Below are 23,043 nucleotides of genomic sequence, written 5' to 3'. Positions count from 1 at the left end.
AAGAAAAGCTTGGTGAAGAACAAGCTGGATTCAGGCCAATTAGAGGCTGTCAGGATCAGATTCAGATCTTTACTTTACGACAAATAGTTGAGAAAGCATGGAAATATAGCAGAGATCTGTATTTAAGTTTTGTCGATTTGGAAAAGGCATATGACACGGTGCCAAGAGAGAAGCTATTCAATATGCTACAGTTATATGGTGTCAATGGGGCATTATATCAAGCAATACTTAGTCTCTATTTGAGTTGTAAGTCAGCAGTTAGAATTGAAGGAAGTACAGGAAGATGGGTTAATGTTAAATCTGGTGTGAGACAAGGATGTACATTATCCCCTCTGTTATTCATTATCTATATGGATCGCATTATGAAGGAAAGTGGTATTAAACATGATATCAGAATCGGAGATGTTAATGTATGCTCTTTGCTTTATGCGGATGATGTTATACTTCTAAATAAATCCGCTACAAGTCTGCAAGATTTTCTGACTAAATTGAATAGCTGTTGTAATAGATATGGTATGAAGGTCAGCAATAAAAAGACAAAGACAATGAAAATAGGCAGAATCATTGAAAATGTCAACTGTGTTGTGAATGGAGAACCTGTGGAACAAGTGAAACACATCAGCTACTTAGGCATGATTTTTACTGAAGATGGTAAATTAAATATAGAAATAGACACCAGAATCAGCAAAGTTGGTATGGTGAGAAGTCAACTGAATAAATTCATATGGAATAAGAAAGAAATTGGTCGGAACACTAAATTAGCTGTATACAAGACACTGCTCAAACCAGTTTTAACTTATGGATCTGAGAGCTGGGTCAGAAGTAAAACTTGACCAAAGACTAGAGACTGTAGATATGAGAGTCCTGAGAGAGATTATAGGTGTGAACAGATGGCATCAATGGCAATATCATATTAAAAACAAGGATATTAGGAAAGAACTTCATATTGTCAACATCCAGGAATGCGTTAGCAGAGCTAATTTCAGGTGGTATGGTCACTTAAACAGAATGGGCGAGGAAAGATTAGCAAAACAAGTGTTCTTTGCCAGGTTGGCAGGAAAATGGCCCAGCGGAAGACCAAGATATAGGTGGATTGATACGGTACAAAGTGCCTTAGACAATAGAAATATAAGATCTGATAATGTTGGAGTCTTGACAAGTAATACACTGATTTGGAGGAAAATTGTAGATAGGAAGTTAGTAACGATGTAATTTTGTTCATGTAGTACTAGCATATCCTGTACATCCCTTGAGGGTACATGGCAGGAATTTGATGATGGAAACTAGGAGTCCAGATGAGATTATATCAAAGATTTGTCAAGCAGCAAGTGAATACCTTATCCTTACAAGTCAATGTTCATTTCAACATAATTACACTGTGAGTTGTCTTTGCAATCTTTGCTATATGATCCTTTTTCATATCTGCTAAAACTCCAAAATCCCTAGCCTGGTCAGTTTCTTCTGGTGTAATCCTGCCAATATAATATGCTATTGGATATTTCATGATGATGATGGAAACTAGGAGTCCAGATGAGATTATATCAAAGATTTGTCAAGCAGCAAGTGAATACCTTATCCTTACAAGTCAATGTTCATTTCAACATAATTACACTGAGTTGTCTTTGCTATATGATCCTTTTTCATATAGTTGCATTCCTGATTATCCTTCCTATTTTTGCATCATCAGCAAATAGCTGTATGTCTCCTATTAAATCCTTCCCAGTATTATTAATGTAGATATTGAATAACAGCAGACTAAGGACTGTCCTGGTCACCTTAAATCTTGCGGACTCACATCCTACATACACCACTTTTTGGTATATCAGTCAGCCATCCTCTTAGACATGCTAACATCCAGTCCCATATCCTCCAGTGTATGTGACAATCTTCCATACTATGTCCTATCTAAAACTTTAGAAAAATCCAAATGTATTGTGGTCTATCCATTCTCCTTGTCTAACTCAGCTGTAGCATTATTGTAAAATGTGAGGAAGTTAGTCAAATATTACCTTCCCTTAGTAAATTCATGCTGTTCCTTGCAAAGTATAGATTCTCTGTCATCTTATTTCTGTATGCTGTCTCTTAACAACTTTTCAAAAATCTTCACCACTCCAGAGATAATGATAGGTTGATAGTTAGACACATCAGTCATTCTACTATCCTTGTATAATAGAATAATCATACGTTCTTGTCACTCCTGATATGCCAGGACTCAATTATACATCAAATGGAAAGGCACAGTCATTTCAGCTGAACGCTTACATCCATATTGATATTCCACCAGCCCATGTATGGTTATTATTGAAAAATTATGGAAACAACTATCTCTTAATGATTTGTAGTCATATAAAACAGTATTCTAGCTTTGATGTACTAAGGGTTTTTTCCAGTGGCGGCCTGTGAAGCTAAGTGGGGGTGCTGCCTATACAAAATAATTTAAAAAAAATTATTTTTTTCCTAATTAATAACCAATTTATTAATAAATAAATCTGTAGATTTATTTATTAATAAATTGGTTACTGATTAGGGAAAAAATAATTTTTTTAAATTATTTTGTATAGGCAGCATCCCCACTTAAAGCTTCACGGGCCGCCACTGTTTTTTTACCCAACAGAGGCCAGGCCAGTAGTGTTAATGGTTGATGACCTTGCTATGAAGGTCAAAACATTGGATGATTAGTTTGGTTTATATTAAACTGAAGTTTTCCCATAACACAGTAGTTGTTTCCATAATTTTTTAATAATGAATGCTGATCACCATTTGAAGGAAAGCGACATTAAACCGAATGTCAAAATTGGAGATGGAATTAATCTCAGCTCTTTACTTTATGGAGATTATGTATAGTCTTAAATAAATGTAGTACAATTGTGCAGGATTCTGTTATAAAATTGAATAATTGCCATAACAAATTTGGTATGAAAATCAGGAGTATAAAAATTTATGAAAATAGGAATGAACATTCAAAACATGAGCTGTATCCTGAATGGGAAACTTATAGAATGAGTAAAAAATTTCAACTATTTCAGCACAATTTTTAGTGAAGATAGAAAATTAAATATGGAAATAGACAATAGAATAAGAAAAGATGGTTTGGTTGGGAGTTAGCTGAATAAACTTATTCAATAACAATTTTAACTTTATCAGTTTGAGAGCTATGACTGAAATATAACAATTGCCAAAGATTGAAGACCACAGTTTGGGAGTTCTGAGAAAAAATTAGGGGATTGAACAGATGATGATAGTGGCATTTTTGAATTTTTTTTAAAGAGATGTATTGCTAACATCTTGCAGTGAGTAATCCCTCCTGGTAAAGAGCAGGGGAACAAAATTTTGAACATTGTTAATGGAGCTCAAAAGTCCCTGATGAGTGAAGTAGCTTTAGCATGTACTGTTAAGTGGTGCAGTACTGGGTATGTGTTATGCAATCAACTGTTATATTGCATTGCAAAACAACAGTTGATAATGATAACCATTGCAAGCTGTCATTTATTTTCTTTTGACTATTTTTATCATTAAAAGCTAATGTTGCAAAAAAAAAAAAAAAAAAAAAAAAAATCTAGGTTGCTTTCTTCAGTTTTTTTGCATCACTGATCAGAATTTGCTAAATGACCAATAAGATAACCAAGACCAACTTTGCATACAAAAAAAGAAAGAATGAACAGATGCTGTGAAATGAATGGACATCCATATAATCTCAGCTGCTGAACAAAAACTGCAAAGGCAACTTTTACTGGCAGAATACCTTGATCATTTGATAAATAAACAAAAATAACTGCAGGATGTTGCATTGCATTTTTTTTAATATACCTTTTATGGGTGATTATTTTAATTTAATTATTACTGTTGAGTGTTGTAATTAATTTTGTGTATTGTCATTTGTTTTTTATAGTTATTGGTAGAATGCTTGTGAGGTAAAACAATGAAAGTGGCAAGCCCTTTGAGTTTGATGTGAAAAATATCATATGGGTGTGCATTGGTGAATGTAAGTAGTTAAAGTGATTGATGATGATGTATGCTGATTAGGCAGTTTGAAAAGTGTGAAGCGTTAAATGTAAGTGAATCTCAAATGAGGAAACAAACAAGATGGTGCGACAAGTACTGATGCTGGCGCAAGGCATAATGCATTGATGAGTAAAAGTATTAGAATGCAAGATGTTGATGGCAGTGTGAGGGAGAGAGAGTATGAAGGTGATATGAAAGAATGAATGAAGAGTGCAGCATGATGTTGAAAAATTCTTCGATGAGTGCTTCAGAAGTACCACACAGAATGGTAGAGATTTGAAAAGCACTTAGTAGGCAGTAAGAAAGGTACCAAAGGAAATGAAACATGCAAAGAAGTAAAGGAACTTCCAAAAAAGCATAAACAAATAAAAAAAAAAAGATGTACTGATTCCATTATTAAGAATGTACTGGATGAATAAACACAAGTGTGTTTCTTGGGCCTTGAGATTTGTAACATGAATGAAGCAATATATAGAAACATATAAAGCAAGTAGAATGAGTGGATGATATGACTGCATTAGCTGGAATGATTTATAAAAAGAATATTACATTATGGCAGAACATATAAAAAGTTTCTTGAGTGAGTCAGAAAATGAAAAGAATAAAGACTGTCTCTTGCAATGGTATGACAGGAGTGAGCTGAGGAGGAGAGCTGCAAATGAGTCGGTATATGCAAGGGAAATAATGTACAGAATGTGATGACTTTTATGGTTGAATGGATTTGTACTTGCAGTATGGATTGTATTTGAATGGTTTATGTGAGGTACTTGGAGAAATTGCTTGGTGAAAGATTAAATGTGAATTGTTATGGGGAAACTAGATATGTCTAGCTGATTGCACGAATGCATGCGTTAAGCATTAAATCAAGTGTAATCACAGAGTGAGAATGATTGCTTGTTACAGATGACATAAAGAAATGTAGCGCTAGTTTTGTCAAGAAAGAAAAGTATGGAAACGAGGAGGGAAGTTGGTTTTAGGAATCCACTCTGTTTACCTTTTTGAACTGGACATGTTTAAAGGATTACCTCAACACAGCCTAGTAATCAACTTACATGCCTTTATACTAATGCCAAAAGCATCAAGAATAGAGATAAATTCTTAGCATTGGTAGATGTAGTGGGACCAAACATTATTCGCATTAGTGAGAACTTGTTGGTAGAGAAGATATCATTACAAAAATAAATGCAGGGGGGGGGTTAGTGCATTTCAGAGAAAACAGACAAGATACAAGATTAGGGAGTTTTTGCCAGTGCTTGCAGAAAACTTAAAAATTCAACCAGAGGAAATCTCCATTGGTAGTATGAGTAAAATATAGGCAGTGGGTTTTTGAGGCTTTTTGGTGAGACAGAAATTAACAAGACAAAATACACTATTTGTTCAGCAGGAGACCAGGCTCATCTAAAGAAGGATGGTAAACTGCATAGGGAGATAAATATTATAGGTACAAAGAGAACTATGTACAGTTTCAACTATAAGGAAGAGAAAGCTTCTAGTTCAAGGGAAAAATAATTTATAGAATTACTCAAGGATAATTACCTTAAGCAACATGTGATGATGGAAGGGACTTGCAGTACAAGAACATTTGAGAATCTGTCTGTCAGTGAGTTGACCATGATGCAGCAAATTATAGACCAGTTGCTATTGTTGGTGTGGTCATCAAGGTTTTGGAGAGGTTGATTAGAAATTGCATCTAGAGGCAGGTCAATAGCACTTTAGCAAGACCTACTTTTAAAAACCTCTGACAAACAAAGATTATTATACATACAAATTCAGAAGCATGTAAAATAAACTTGCAACATGGATAGGAGAGTGGCTGACTGACAAGGTATCAGAAATTGATGTATGGAGTCCCAGAGAAGAATGAAGATGGCCACTGGGTTCTGTACTCAGGCCATTGATAATTAACATGTATATTAATGATAATGGACTTAAGGAGTGATATCTAGTTATCTGCTGATGATGATAAGTTAGAGTGAAAGAAAGAGAGGGAGAGATAAAGGACATTTCTGTTGTGAAATCCCTGCAGGCTGACTTGAACAGACTAATTCTGTGGGCAAATGTTAATGAGCATCAGTTAAAGTTTCTAAACATAAGGATATGCATTATGGATGAAGGACATTGCAACAGAGAATTGTGTCAATGGAAATTTGTTGCAAGTAGCCAGTAAAGCTAGAAACTGGGAGGTAATAGTCAGCAGTGAAAGTTTAGGGACAACGTTGATATGGTGGGTGGGTGACAACACATCAGATACCTGCACTGTTGAAGAGAACACTAACTTATAAGAAAAAAAAAGTTGTTCTCCTTCTTGACAATCTTTATAAGACTACATCTGACTACTGTGCACAGATATGATCACCTGGGTTCTGTGGGAGGGGTAGACATTTGAAAAGATCCAGAGGCAGGTAACCAAAAACTGGTGTGGAAAGGTGTGGTCTTCAAAAGTTTGAAGAATAGATGGATGAGAAGAGATTTACAAGAAATCACTTGGAACACCTTAACTTGGAAATTTACAAGTTATTAAGGTGTACTTACATTACTGGTATAAGTGAGATATTGTAAGATATTGCAAGTTTTTTCACTTGGTTATACTATAAATTAAAGATGACAAGAAATAATATTCTTGGTTTTATCCTTTATCCAAGTGTAAGCAAACAAAGTTTGCTTGTGAAGTCGCTTCACAACTGGCTGATTGTATATATAAAGGCTAATGACTTCACATCAGTTGCCTTAGTATCCCATAATGCAACGTACATATCCTAATGGACATGTATAATGCTATGCATTACGGGAAGGTCACTATCCAGACCAAGGTTGAAGTAATGCTGAAATCATATTTCCATATGCAATTAGTCAAAAAGTGTCACACCTTACTAAAATATTCTGGATTGGAGATCATGTTGCAAGCAATGCAAATGATCTGCATTCCTGAAATGGTGGGTAAAGTTCGCGGTTTTACTGATGAAGTGACTACCGATTAACACTAAGAATGCTAATGAGTTAAACGTCAAGAAGGAATTGGTAAGGTCCATAATTAGCATGGACTTGGAAAAAAGCAAAATTTGCAAGACGTTTGTTCTCCACTGCTTGCATGATGAGATAAAAATCATCCAGAGGTACTTTCAGCACGCTCATGATACCAAAAGACATAGTTACATACTCATGAAGACCAAAAACAGTTTGTTTCTTGAAATTGTGTATCAAAACTATGCTGTTGACATTCATGATATCACAAAAGGATAATCAAGAAGTTTGTTCTAGTAGGAATGATTCTTACTGATACTGATAATTGCTACTTACAGTATTGAAGTGTTGTGTGCAAGAATCAAACATGTGCAACCAGATTTAAAACAGTGTGTCTGCTCAGCATATAGATGTTTCAAACTAACAAGCAGGTCGCAATGTTCAACTTCCCTACTTACTTCTGTAAAATTCGATGCAGCATAAATTTTTATATTTTTTATTGCATCGACTTTTACAGAGGTCATATCTAGAAAACTTGTAAAATTAATTTTTGTTTGTTAATCTAAATAGAATACAAAAAGCCTATGTATAAAGCCCAAAGGGAATTAGCTTGCTCACTTGCACAAACAAAGAATGTCAAAGTGGTAAAGCCAAGGGCAATGCCTTTGCCATCGGAAGGTTATTTGATGTTAGTGCTCTGATTAAAGTAAGAGAGCCCTTTTGTTTACAAATTCAATCTTAGGCGACCTATAAGGTCAGTGGAGAAAGAGGCGGCAAGAATCAAACATAAATTCTGCAAGCCAGTAAGATGGACTCCAAGACAAATAGAGAAGAAGGGAGAGGTCGGCAGAAATTTTAGATCAAGAGAGTCACGAGGAAATATCTGGGGTTCCAAAACCTACATCCAGAGTTTGCGCAGGAAGGTACGGGGATTTCAATCCTTAACCCAAGGGTCTGGAGAAGATTGAATATAAGGCTAGGATCTTCAATCATTGGAGTCGACAGTTTTGGCTAGAACAGAGGGAAGTCGAAAGGAGATAACGAGGTGGAGGTCGATCCACGGCAAATCGTCCAGATCAAAAATGACGGCTACCAGAAGCAATTAACTTCGGAGGTAGCAGCCAAGCCGGACCCGATGCGTTGCAGACCAGACAAATCTGCATGTGCTCCGTATGCTGAATCCCCTTTGCCCAAAGCTCCAAGATGCCAGGAAATCGCATTCCAGACCCGCCAATCGTTCTGAATGAAATGCCGGTGCTCTGTAAACCTCTAAGGAAAGAACTCAAAAACCCGAGATGGAAAAGGAAACTAAAGACTCCAAGATGAATGGAGAAGTGCACTAAAGGCAAAAAGAATTCATGTGAGTCAATTGTTGTATATTATTTTTTTTTATGTGATGTAAGGGAACTACGTTAATGGACTGCTAAGTTTAATGTGATAAGATAGTTATAGCCTGAAAATAATTAATGCAACTTTATGATTGGAATTATTAAGTGTATGGATCAGAGCATAGCAAATTCCTAAGAAGTGATTGGACAGAATGTTTAATTGTTAATTGTAAGGAATTCTAAGGCTTTATGCTGCATAATTACAGAAAATTACCATAGAGATTCTGTTCTAAATTAGTTTGCTTAAAATAGGAGTCATAAATTATATTGCAGTGATTTTGTAAGATATGTTACATATTTGTGTAAGTATGCTGTAGAAATTTTTCATATAGAGTGTAGCTTAAGTTAAAGATAAAAGAAGCAACTTCCCTATTGCATGTATTGTATGTTTGTTCAGTATTAGTATTTAATAAACATGTTTGTTATTTATATTCAGTGAGTACCACCTGATCTTTAATATGCAATGCACTGTTTCCAAATAAACACAATCCTGTGAGCGGGGAACTAAATGATAGATAAGATAAGCAACGCATAGAAAGCCACGATCTGTAATTTGATTAAGAGAGGATTTTGTGTTATATTAGGACCTACTGGAAGTACTGCTTGTTCTTATACCACAAGGAGGCCTAGTGGTGCAGTCTTTAATAAATAATAAATTTCTAGTGTTCCCAGATATAAGAATATAGAGTCACGGAAGGTAGACTAAGAGATAGAACCAAGAATAGGAATTAAATAATACAGCATAAACATAAATAGATAGCCATAGTTTACAATGGCACGGCAATAGCAACAGTTTGCACTTCCTGGAGCAGTTTTTTCTGCTTTCCTAATGAAAATGAGATTGAAAGGATGCTAATATGATAGCATTTATGTTAACAAGAATATGACAACTCATACCATCACAACAGACATGTTTTTGCAAAACTTAGGTGAATACTTGTGTTTACCAAGTGTATGGATTTGATGGCCAGTATGAAAATATTTTAACTTATTTGAATTCAATCTTGTTACTCACCCCCCCCCCCCCTTGCATAGCATGTTTGATAAAAATATATATCTTCTAAAGTTAAGGCAATCTTGAACAAATTATTTCTTCTGAGATATAATTTCTGGATGTCTTGAAAAATATGTATTAGGACTTCCATCAAATATATGATCACTGGAAAAAATGCACATAAGTAATGCACTTGAAAGTGAAATTATTTATGAGTCTTTGTAATTAAAAGCAAGTGTGTTTCAATGTAATTGCAAAAGGAAAAAAATTGTCTATATATATTGTTATTTTCTTTTGATTTCATTAACTTTTATTTATTTTTAGCATCAACATCATTTCTCAGAGACTGTCAGTCACCAAGGAGAGTAGCACTAGCAGTATACCCAATTTTCCTCTTTTATTTTGTTATCAGTTGGTTAATCCTTTCCCACACTTAAATATTTGTAACAGTGAATAATTTGTATGTGTTGTATATATTAAGTTAAAAGCAAGATGTTACTCTATTTTTCTTATATAATGCAACTTCATAATTCTGCAGAGCTTGATTATATGGATCACCCATTATAAATAAAGTTTTTTGCTGCTGTTTATAGTATAATTATTTTTTAAAAAAATATTTTCTCTTGATATTAAAATATTTTATATGTAAAATTTTAATTTTGTTTCATTTCATTTTGTTCTAACTGCAAAGTTGTGCCTATGACTGGTAACACTGGTCTAAAAAGAAAAAATGTACACTTTTGTAGGGTATATAACTGTGGAAATGAATGTGAAGAAAAATTATGTTGTTAGTCAAAACTCGATTAAGGATATTCATAAGACAACTCTCCTGAAAACTTAGTGACCATGATGTGGGAAAAAAACAAGAAAGAGAGACAGTGAAATAAGAAAGAAAAGTGGGAGCTTCTCCCTCTTAGTAGCTCTTGCATGACCTTTTTCTTTTATTACACACATCTTGGATAATAGCTGGTTCATTTGACTTTCGATATCAAAGATATACTGATAAGATTTGAACTCATAACAGAATGAGCATTTACTATTAATTTAGTAGCATTTACAACTTGAAAACATTCATTGGAATAGGATTATTGGTACATTCCATACAATTTTAATCTTGGAGGCATCATATTTTGATGAATACATGCCTTAATGCATGTAGTGTTTATTCTAATGTTGTCTTTTCTAGAAACAGTAGAAACTTAACATTGGTATATTTTAGTGAATTATTAAGTGAATTATAGAAATTCACTTATGAATTGAATTATAGAAATGATTGATTAATCTAATTTTGTCAAAGATGACTTCTATGGTATTATCCTTCACTTCGTTAGAATTTTGCATTTAAGAGCCAGTGTCAAAGAATTTTTGGAATAGGAATAGAATATTTGATTACCAAACTGCATGTCACATTGAGCCTGAAATGTGACTGCATGTGAAAGCCATGTATCTTACCATCATAGATATACAATTAATACTATGATAAGACAGCTAATTCCATCTCTACATGAACAGTGTGTTTGAAGAGGAAAAAATCTCATCTCTGTGCAAGACTAGAAAATTTAAAGGTTCTTCATGTACTAGATGCAGTTCAAACCTGTAGTCTTGGATCTTTCTAATCAAAGGGCATTGTCATCCAGCTGAAGCTATGGTGGCTCATAAATTTCTCTAGGAAGATTAATAGCTATATACAGGGTGATCAAAATTAAAGTGTCCTTGTTTAAGGTTTTGTGGAATGCCACCCAGCAATCGAAATGCTTCAAATCTTGCAGGAATACATCATAAAGAAGCAATATCTAAGGGATAAAAAACAGTAGTTCCAAACTTCACCACCTGTTAATGCACTGTTGATGTACTGAATATAGGTGTAGTAATTTTTCTGTGTGTGTAAGGAGAAAAGTGGCATAACATAATGTATCAATGTACTGCCCTTCCTAGTATGCTACAAACTGCATCCTTTCCACAGTATGTTCAATGCCAGAACACAGCTCGTTGGGACTGATGTTATGCACATGCTGTATTATGTATTATACTGTCTTTCAGCACTAGCAAGTTATCAGGATGATCCCGATAAACCCTGTCCTTGAAAAATAAAATTCCCAGAGCCAGAAGTCACAGGGATCAGATCAGGTGAATGATGCTGCTATGCAATGGCAAACACATGACAGGTCACTCTGGCTTCCATGAAATTCGTGAAGAACCTCCTATATGGATCGACTGATGTGTGTAAGGACCCCATGAACATAACTGAATCCATGCACAGGTGGTGCTGTTGCACAACAAACTTATTTATCATATGATGAGTCTTCAGACTCCTTGGAGGTGTCATGAATAGTAATAATAATATAGCAATAACTGAGTAGGTCACAGGATCCAACTGACAAATGTCGTCAAAGAAGAATGGTCCAGTGAGAAGTGAAACTATAAACCTGCACCAGACAGTAACTTTGGGTGAATGCAAATGAAATTCTTGGATTGCATGCAGGTTTTGCATACCCCATACTCAGCAATTGTGGGTATTTACAGTCCATTCAGGTAAAAATGAGCCTCAATACCCCAACAAAAGCACCCATGGCCATGCATTATCCAACTCCACTTGAGCAAGGAATGTTAAAGCGAATGTCAGTTGACTTTCAAGAGTCTTGTGGAAGCAACTGCTATGTAAAGTTATCTCAAATGGGTAGAAATATAGAATCTTCTGTAGAATTTTCCAGACAACTGTGTAAGACACATCCATGTGTCTCGATACAGCACATACATTGCAGGAACCAACGTAGTTATTCATGGCCAGCCTCACAACAGCAGCAGTAGCGACTTCACTTGTTTGTTGTAAACTGATTCTCGTAGACAGGCTTATATGTTGGTTATGCATTATTAAAACACTTAAGGAAATGAACAACGTAGTTAAGAATATAAATTAAATTATACTTTAATAAATATTTCCGATATTTTGGCAACATCACGTTGCCATCTTCTAAAGGAACTTACAAAAAAAGGCACATGCACGTAGGCACTACAACACAGTAACTGAGAATGAAGAGATGAAGCTATTGTTCTCCTAAAAGTCCTGATGGTGCCCTTTTCCCTAGCGGACTAAGTAGGTGTTCTTGGCCGTTGGGCTGAAGGTCTGCTGATGTAAGCCTCCCAAATTTGGGGCAGTCGCATACAACCAAATTTGTTGTGGTTTGGAGAATTTCTTAGGACTGAGGCTGATTCCATAAATAGTCTTTCGAATTTGTATTTGCCACGGTGTGTTACTGTAGCTTTCTTCCACCGTATTCTGTGGCATGTATCCAGAGCATGGTCTGCAAGACCAGAATGGCTGTACTTGTGAAAACGGACGTGCCCTCAGAAATTCTGATATTTGCTGTCCTGCCTGTTTGGCCCAAGTAAGAGAGTTTACAACTGCAAGGGACCTGGTATACACCAGGTAGGTCTAGGGGAAGTGGTTGGTCTTTAGCGGAGTGGATAAAGGATGCCAATTTTCTGTAAGGTCTGTAACAGGAGGTCAGGTTATGTTTTTTTAAGATTTTCATAATCTTTTCCAAGGTGCCTCAGATGTAGGGAATGGTGATGGATTTAGAGTAATCCTTGTTGTGGAGGGGGGGGGGGGAGGATCTGTGGTTTGTAGGTTCTAATATTTGGGGGTGGTAGCCATTGGCTGAGAAAGTGTTGAGGATGTGATTTAATTCAGTGTTTAGGGCCAAATCATTTGAACAGATTAATTTAGCCCTGTTGTATAGTGTTTTCACCACTCCATATTGTTGTGGGGTGGGGGGGGGATTGTTGGTGAATGTATCTGCCTGTATGGGTGGGTTTTCTGTAAACTGAGAAAACCAAGGTTCCATTAGGCTGGCAGATGACTAGTGCGTCTAGGAAAGGGAGGCTGTTGTTTTCCTCTTTTTCCAGGGTGAACTTGATTCTGGGGTGTTGGTTGTTTAAGTGTGTTAAGGAGAGGAGTGTTTCAGAGTCATGTGGCGAAATAGCGAAGCCATATGGTTGGTTTTTGTGGGGCAGAGGCTAAGGCTTTTTCTTCAAAGGTCTCCATAAAGAAATTGGCCAAGGGTGGGGAGAGAGTGGTGAACCCTCTATTTGTTTGTAGAATTTTCCCTGCCAAACGAAATAGCCTGAGTTCATTATGAACTGAAATAAGGCTGAGATATCAGGAAAAAATTTAGCTTGGATTAGCTCTAAAGTTTCCTTGAGTGGGACATTTGTGAATAAAGAGGAGACGTCAAAGCTGACCATTATGTCAGTACGTTGGAGTGTAAGGTTTTCTATGCTGGCTTTGAAGTGGGCTGAGTTTTTTTTATGGGTAATGGTGTGTTGCCAGTATAGTGTGTGAGCTCTTTGGCCAAATGTTTAGCTAATTTGTATGTGGGGGAAATCAATGCCATCCACTATGGGACGTAATGGCACATTTTCTTTATGTATTTTTGGGAGTCCGTAAATACAGGGGGGGGGGTATAGAGTTAAATGGCTTTAATCTGTTGGTAATTTCTACAGGCCAAGAAGTGACTTTCTTAAGGAGCCTGTGAAGTTTTCTGATTTGGGAGTTGGTGGGATTGTAATTGATAGGGAGGTAAGTAGCCCGATCTAATAGAAGAGCATTCAGCTTACCTGTGTAGTCCTTTTGGTTAAGTACTACAGTTGCATTTCCCTTATCCGCTTTGGTGATAACTAATTCTTTATTATTCCTCATTTCCTGTAGAGCTTTATATTTCTTGTTGGATATGTTGGTTTTTGGTGGTCTTGCTTTGGAGAGGACACAAGTTTCATCCAGTCTTACACTGTTTGCGACTTGATGTGGAAGGTGGCGGATTCCGCGTTCGATCTGGATCATAATATCCTCACTAGGTATTTTATTGGGAGCAATGGCGAAGTTGTGGCCACGTGAAAGTGCGTTGAGTGCTTCAGGGTGACTGAAGAAAAGTTGATTACGGTGTTGGTAGCAAGTTTTGGAAAGACGGTAGAGTTCTTTTTTAATTTTTTTAATTTTTTCATCTGTCAGGCTCGTGTTTTTTCAAATTTTTTGTCTGTAGCGGTACACGAGATGTCATGTAAAATCGACCAAAGTTCGCGATTTAAAGTGCACAAAAGCTCATCTTCGACGGCACGAATAGCTTCGTTAATGTCCGCTAAGAGAAACCGCATGGCAGTGATTTGTTCGCGTAGCTAGCACGGTGTTAGATCCTAAATGAAGGAATCTTGAATAGAAATCATTTATTTCTATCCAATCACCTAGTGAGGATATTATGATCCAGATCGAACGTGGAATCCGCCACCTTCCACATCAAGTCGCCAACAGTGTAAGACTGGATGAAACTTGTGTCCTCTCCAAAGCAAGACCACCAAAAACGAACATATCCAACAAGAAATATAAAGCTCCACAGGAAATGAGGAATAATAAAGAATTAGTTATCACCAAAGTGGATAAGGGAAATGCAACTGTAGTACTTAACCAAAAGGACTACACAGGTAAGCTGAATGCTCTTCTATTAGATCGGGCTACTTAAATAGCCTGTTGCTATTTAAACCATGAGGTATGTAAATTTCAGATGCAGTGAATACTGAAGTTAAACTTTCAGCATTTAACATTTATGACCGAAGTTAAATGTTCTCCCAAGGTGAGGCATGTTATCGTTACGAGACAAAGCACTTTTAGTTAAGCTGTATTATCAGAACTCCGAATGTGCAAGTGCAGCTTTGCGTGCCTATCATTCGATGCGGGGTATTAGAAGTGGAAAAGGACTGATGTCTTGTTCCTCAGTGATAGCTATGATGAAAAGGTTTGAGGACACTGGCAGTTTGGAAACACGTACAAGAAGCGGGAGACCCAAAAAAACTATTGCAGTTGTGCACGAGGTCGAACACAAGACTGACACACAATCAACAGCTTCCGCACGTGGGGAATGCAGTGCGCGTGAAATTTCAAGACGAACTGGCATTTCGTATGGGACTGTGTGGCGATCACTCAGGATCATCCTCAAGAGGAATCCTTACAAAATCCAACACGTACAGGAACTGAAGCCAACCGATTTCGAGAGACGTCATGAGTTTACAAATTGGGCTTTTCAACAGATGGAAAAACGATGCGGACTGGCTGTCAAACGTCCTGTGGACTGACGAGGCGCACTTTTCGCTTAATGGAAGTGTAAATGCACACAACTGCCGCATCTGAGTGAGAGAGAACCCACACGCGATTGTGGAAACCTCTTTGCATCAGCCAAAGGTGACAGCGTGGTTCGGGTTCACTGCATCATTCATTATAGGCCCCTTTTCTTTGAGGAAGTCCACAGTGGTACATTTCGAACTGTTTCTGTCACAGGCGAGCATTATGCAGTGCTTTTAAGAGACAGCATCATTCCCTCCTTGAAAGAGAGCCAAGCGCTTCTTGGTGTAACATTCATGCAGGATGGAGCGCCTCCACACATTACAGGTCCTGTCCAGCACTTGCTGCGATCGACATTTGGCGATGACCATGTCCTCAGTCGCTCTTTCCTGCACAAATGGCCACCAAGGTCTCCACACCTTACACCTTGTGACTTTTGGTTATGGGGCTACTTGAAGTCACAGGTGTACAGAGGTCGGCCGACATCATTGGCCATGTTGAAAGAAGCTATTCGCCATCATGTGACAGGAATTACAGCTGAAACCCTCTTTGATGCTGTGCAGAGTGTCATGCCACGTCTGAGCCATTCTCATGAATGGCAGCCATCACATTGAACATTTGTAATGCTAGTGACACCGTCCATGGCAAATGTAATTATTCTGGCAATAAAAGTTTTCGTTATTAAAAAAAATCCAGTCTTTCTGTGCATTTCTGTGAAAACCGCATCGTGCTACTGTCTATACTTTTCAAATTATTGAATTTTTACTTTTTCTGTTACTTTTCGATCACCTGGTGTGTGTGTGTGTGTGTGTGTGTGTGTGTGTGTATATTTATTATTATTATTTTTTACATAGTCCAGAAACCCTGCTATAGAGTCCAAACATCGAACTTTTTAAATACACTTCAGCCCTCCAGTAAGTGGGGTGGTGGTCTCACACCAGATGATGAAGCTCATCTCCTGCCACATCCTAGAATCAGGTTTACCCTTGAAACTGAGTCACTTGGAACTTTACTTTTTCAAGGCATTCTTATCAAGCAAGTACCAGACATCTCTCTCACCACCACATTTGCTTTTCTAAACCTACTTTTTCTAATCGTATTGATTTATAGAGGCAACTACAGTTTGAGATAAAACCTAAATAATATTAAAATTATACTTTTTTAACTTTCCATTAAGGTCATCTTTCAGAATGTATACATCTGTATACACATGCTACATAACATCAAGTAGCAAACTCAGCACTGTGTTACATTAACTGTCTGGCTCCTCTTGTGGTAAAAAAATAAATTATAATAAAAAGAATAATAAATGACATAAAATATTATCCCCCCCCCCACAAAAAGTATTTACATAAGAAAGATTAATAATTAATATACACTTCACTATAGAAAAGGAAACTAACAACTTTCTCCCCTTTCTAGACATACCACTACCACCCAACCCAACACTACAGAATCTCCAAAACATTTACACATAAACCCAGGACTATTTGTTTGAGTGACACAGCCCTTGAAACTGAACTTGGATACCTCCATAACACTTTGGCTACAATAGTTTATATTAGGGGTATAAAATAGTATTTTTCTATTTTATACCCCTATAAAATAGAAAAATACTGCATACTTCCCAAGATCACAGCAAACTACTTCCATGCTCCACTTTCAACCACACATTCAACTAGCCATCTTCATTTGTTCTCCTAAAGATCCACTTCATCCTGGAGTATAAAAGTTTGTTGTGTTTAACTTAGCCGATTAGAGACAAACTGGTGCATCTATTAACCACCTTACTGGCAATTATGGATCAAATATGCATCCCCGTATGCTTCGTACCCATCATATGTTTCAATGTAATATGAATGGTATTACAATTTTAATAAGCACTTCGCATCCATAGTAACTTGGACGTATATATACGTACTAGCCGGTATCGTGGTTAACATCTAATTTGAAGAACACAAGAACTGTGTATGGCAGACCAACAGCTCTGATATTCACTACTGCTACATAGAGGGTACTATAGGTAGAGACTATTTTTAGAATCAACATCAGCTATGAAGTACTCTCTTCTAACCTCAACAAGTATGGCTATTTATTTGCCAAATATCTGGGAAACAGTCATTCTAAGCCTATATTAGATTTACTTCTCTATGCTATTTAAATTATACATATTTGGTCGTTTTATAATAGAAATACAATTTTATTAATACAGACCAGTTTACAATAAAACTTATATTAAAACCTACCAGTTTCGCCAGCAAACTGTCTGGCTTTTTCAAGGCGTTTACGGAGATATGAAAACTAGTAAATGCAAATTTAAAGGAACATAAAAAGCGTTGTAAACCAACTAGTAGCTATTGTTACACGTTTCGCATGACAGAGAGGACTTATTGTTCTTATTCATTATCACGCATGTGTTGTAGACATGTAATGTGATTACTGGCTAGCTGTAGTTCAGATTGATTGAGAGAGAGAGAGGATCAAGTTTTTTCACGAACTGTTTAGAATTACACCCTGATTTCTGTTGAGGTTCGAGCCGGTTATTGACACTATTGTGACTTCCTTAAATAAACGATGCCTGTAGTCGTCATCGAGATATGGCATGGAGCTGTTTTGCCAATCTATCATGTGGTTAGACGTACAGAAATGATGTGCTAAGCCGGAAGAGATGTTTCTGTTGTGGTTTACATCACCAACATGTTTTTTTTTGTCTGGGGCCCATAACATCAGAGTGGTCTTCAAACCAACCACCAACAACAGACAAGTTTTAGGATCCCCAAAAGATAAAGTGCCATTCTACAAATATCCAGGAGTATATTCCCTGTTCCTGTGGTCTTGCCTACATCGGACAAACTTCACGAAGTTTAGAAATTAGACAAAAAGAACATGTTGGTGATGTAAACCACAACAGAAGCATATCTTCTGGATTAGCACATCATTTCTGTACGTCTAACCACACGACAGATTGGCAAAACAGCTCCATGCCATATCTCGATGACGACTACAGGCATCATTTAAGGAGGCCACAATAGTGTCAATAACCAGTGGAAACCTCAACAGAAATCAGGGTGTAATTCTAAACAGTTCGTGGAAAAACTTGATCCTCTCTCTCAATCAATCTGAACTACAGCTAGCCAGTAATCACATTACACATCTACAACACATGCGTGATAATGAATAAGAACAATAAGTCCTCTCTGTCATGCGAAACGTGTAACCATAGCTACTAGTTGGTTTACAACGTTTTTTATGTTCCTTTCAATTTGCATTTACTAGTTTTCATATCTTCGTAAACGCCTTGAAAAAGCCAGACAGTTTGCTGGCGAAACTGGTAGGTTTTAATATAAGTTTTATTGTAAACTGGTCTGTATTAATAAAATTGTATTTCTCTACGCTATGGTGTTATCTGAAATCATACATCAGTTCCTTTTCGATTACAGTTTGATTGTTTTTGCAACAAACTAATGATGCTTAGAAAATCAGGAAACTATTAGTAAGTTCAATAATAGTTTTTCCTTTTGGAGTTATCTTATTATTCATAACCACTGTATTATGAAGATACCCAAATTAAACATTGTCCGCCTTTGACTCTGATCACATTATCTACTTTCTTGGGCATATTGCTCTTCACTAGTTTATGATAGATTCAACTCTCATTATAGTATTACTGCTAAAACAAACTGCCTTTATGGTCTTTTCAAGTTGGCTATAGTGAGTCAACTTTAATGTCAAATGAAGTATTTTGGATCATTCTTTCTTCAAATGACCATTGGTTTACTCACAGGTTTGTCTCTCACCAGTGTTTAATTTTATTCCTGTGCTGATTTACTAGTTTGAGAGCAGAAACTCTATAGGTCAGTCAAGTTTTTCCACATAATTTTCCTCAAACTATGATCTTGGAGCACCTGCAGTATTAATTCATGTTGGAGGTTTAATGGTATATTGACAGAACTAAGAAAGGATAAAAAAACTAATTTTAATGCTTTTGATATTTTGTTTGTCAGAGACATCTTCAGGGAGTACAACTAACACTTGTAACACACAAAGAAAGCACAGTACTTAATGAAACACAAGGATATGACACTTAAGTCTTATCTAGGTAATTGCACCCTCTTTTGGGGCAGTTGTACATGGCTAGGATATAAATTGGGACTCTGACAATTAATGTTTCCCAAATTTTGGGGAGTTTTTGGCTCCTGTATTTGTTCAAATTTGGTTGATTTCTCAGTGCCACTGCAATTCCAAACATACATACTTTTTTAAATTTACTGTGATGGAGCAGGGATGCTTAAGGGTCAAAGCTATATAATTGAGAGGAGACCTCCACATGCATTCAAGGGAATGTGGAGAACCGACCAGGGCTTCTGACCTAATGTCCAATCCTCACCTCGTGGTGCACCCTGTTATTTATCTACCTGGATACTGAATAGACGAGGATGGGTTGGCAATTTGGGATTTAGCTGACCAAATTATATTCTTATTGGCTTAAACCAAAATTTCAAATGGTGGTACAACATGACAGAATTTTATACCAGCTGGGGTGTCGCCGGTTAAACAAGGCGCCCATTGCTTTTTCCAGGGAACCAGGGCAAACAGCAAAAAGTCAGCCACTGAAACAAATCCAAAACACCCCAAATCAACATAACCAGAGTTCAAGATCGGTACTATCAACATAAAAAGCCTGAATGGCAAAGAAATGGAACTAGATGAGGAATTGGAAAAGTACCAGATCGACATAATAGGAGTGACTGAAACAAAAAAGACAAAAACTGGTGAGATCTTTCTGAACAATAAATACAAAAGGTTATATTCAGGCAATGACAATCAAGGAAAAGGAGTAGCCATAGTATTCAACACTAAATAAGAGGCTAATCCTTCTTGAATGGCTGGCAGTCTCAAGTAGAGTGATTTGGACAAATATCAGAATGGGGAACTGGACAATGAGACTTATTTGTGCCTATGGTCCCACAGAAGGTTCTACTAAAAAGTGGAGGAATTTTTTGAGGCTTTAGAGAAAGCAACTGACACAATGAAAAGGAAAAGTTGGTCCTTGTTGGGGATCTAAATAGTAGAGTAGGAAATGATTGTCAGCCATACAAAAATATTTTGGGAAAATTTGGAGAAAAGAGCAAAGCTAATAATAATAGCAAATACCTGTTGGATTTCTGCTCAGGACATGGACTGGTCATTACTAATACAATGTTCTAACATAAAAATGTGCACAAATTCACATGGAGAGAAGAGGCAAGAAATAAAGTCTCATTGACGATGTTATTGTTGATAGTGATGTTTTCCCACTGGTGCAGGACACCAGAGTGTACAGAGGATTTGAAATTGAAAGTGATCACCATTTAGTCTCGAGCAGGATAAAATTGAATTTCATATTGAAAAGAAGAACATGTAAGCAAGTTTTAAAGCGAATAAAAGTTTGAGCACTCTCAGATGTCAATTGAAGAAAAATTGAAAGAGTTTGAAAACAGGAACCAAACCATGGAGATTCAGTGGCAAGCCCTGAAGAAAACACTGATTGATTGATTCAAACAGAGAGGCATGTGGTGAGGTTGTCTGCAAGGATGGAGAAATCAGGACACAGGAAGTTAAAGAGGCAGTGAAGGAAAAGAAGAAAGCATATCAAAAGTTCCTGGCAAATAAGTCAGCTTGTGCTCTTAGAGAATACTGAGACAAATGTAAGAGAGCTAAACACTGTGTAAAACTAGCTAAACAAAAGTCATGGGACAGACTTTGGCAAGAACATAGAAAATGAATATCAAGAAGGTGGCAAGATATTCTGGAGGTTGTTGAAGAAGCTTAGGAATGGAGGAAAAAGTGCTGTAAAAGGAGTTAGATATGATAAAGGTGATATGAAAACTGGAGAAAAAGATATCCTTGAAGTATGGAGTAATTACTTAAAAAAAAGAAAAATTACTAATTCAAATGATGATTGACAGCACAGTGGTAAAAAACACTAAACAGGGATGCAGTCAGGAATACATATCCATACTTGAAGTACAGAAAGCCATCAAAAGTCCGAAATGTGGAAAGGCAGCAGAAGTAGATGATATTCGACCAGAAATGCTCTAGTATGGAGGTATAAAAGTCCTACCGTGGCTGCACTGCATAGTTCAGAAGGCCTGGACAGAGGGACGAATTCCTAATGATTGAAGTAGAGCTCTCATAGTACCCATATATAAAAAGGGAAATAAAACTGAATGTGAGAATTACAGAGGTATTTCATTACTGAGTGTTCCTGGTAAGATATATGCAAGTATACTTGAGAAACAGTTGAGAAGGATTGTGGGAGAGAAGCTTGGTGAAGAACAAGCTGGATTCAGACCAAATACAGGCTGTGAGGATCAGATTCAGATCTTCACTTTACGACAAATAGTTGAGAAAGCATGGAAATATAGCAGAGATCTGTATTTAAGTTTTGTAGATCTGGGAAAGGCATATGACAAGGTGCCAAGAGAAAAGCTATTTAAAATGCTACAGTTATATGGTGTTAATGGGGCATTATATCAGGCAATACTTAGTCTTTAATTGAGTTGTAAGTCAGCAGTTAGAATTGAAGTACAGGAAGGTGGTTTAAGTCATTTTATCCCAGTGTACTCATTTGAGTACAGCACCTAAAATAGCCTAGTGGTGCCATCTCTTGCATGACAGTCAAACATTGGGGGGGGGGGGGGAGGTTACAGTTTTAGGAAGCCCTATTCTGCCACATTTTTGCAAATTAAAAGTTAGGTGATGCTGTAGTCATACTTTTTCAGTACATATTCTAAAACTGACCTGTCAGTTCCTGTATGATAATTCAAGTGTTTTATTTCTTGTGGTTTTTTCGAATATTTTTTCATTGTGCTGACTTTATGTGTTACAAAGGTAAGTGCTAAATACATTTTTTTATATATCAGCACCTCTGTTTGATTACGGGTTGAGAACACATACAAAATGGACCTGTACTCATTTGAGAACAGTGGGCTTATAAGGAGTCAATATTTTTTTTTTTGTTCTAGGTTTAGTACCTCTGAAAAAAATGGATCCCGATGAATTTCAGTCAATAAGTCCAGTTCCATCTGTTTTATGGAAAGCATTACAGAACACTTGGGTTAGCTGCAGATGACGTAGCAAATTCCAATCACTAAGATATATCCGTAGTTATCATTCCTCCCGATGTTGATTATCAAATGGATATTGATGACGATGATCTTCAGCCTGACCACCTTCCCAATGAATCCAGGGGAAATAGAGCTTCATTATGCGAGTGACAAATCAGACAGCGATGATGATGATGATCTTCCTCTAGCCACGATAAGACAATGTTGCTTGGCTGTGCAAGGTAAAGTAATTACCAATGAGCCCGTATGGACAGAAGATATCTTAGATATCAATGCAGTAACTACAGGGTATATAGACCGTCTGATAATGTGAAAGATCAAATCCAAAATAAAATTACAGTTGAAATATTTGAAAGATTTATCGATAAAGAAATTATTACCGTTATTATTGAACAGACCAATTTGTATGCTATGCAGAACAATAATCATGTATTTCAAGTAACTGAAGAAGACATCAAGGTATTTATTGCAATTCTACTT

The 23,043-nt window shown here is 36.7% G+C and overlaps 1 protein-coding gene across 3 annotated transcripts in view; it reads left to right on the top strand.

Annotated features, from left to right (window-relative positions):
- Positions 1-9,933, top strand: part of LOC150107344 (protein YIPF6) — a 159,884-nt gene extending 149,951 nt beyond the window's left edge. For all 3 annotated transcript variants that reach the window (XM_090391211.1, XM_090391209.1, XM_090391208.1), the window contains one exon: positions 9,670-9,933. In XM_090391211.1, coding sequence (XP_090247337.1) covers positions 9,670-9,802 — 133 coding nt within the window. In that variant the 3' untranslated portion in view covers positions 9,803-9,933. The remainder of the gene's footprint in view (positions 1-9,669) is intronic.
- The last annotated feature ends 13,110 nt before the right edge of the window (positions 9,934-23,043 follow it).

The sequence above is a fragment of the Typopeltis vanoorti genome, chromosome 4, assembly GCF_054136105.1.
Source record: "Typopeltis vanoorti isolate ZY-2024b chromosome 4, IOZ_Tvanoo_1.0, whole genome shotgun sequence".
NCBI classification, from domain to species: Eukaryota; Metazoa; Arthropoda; class Arachnida; order Uropygi; family Thelyphonidae; genus Typopeltis; species Typopeltis vanoorti.
The sequence above is the reverse complement of the archived record's forward strand: the minus strand, read 5'-3'. Positions and strand labels throughout refer to the sequence as shown.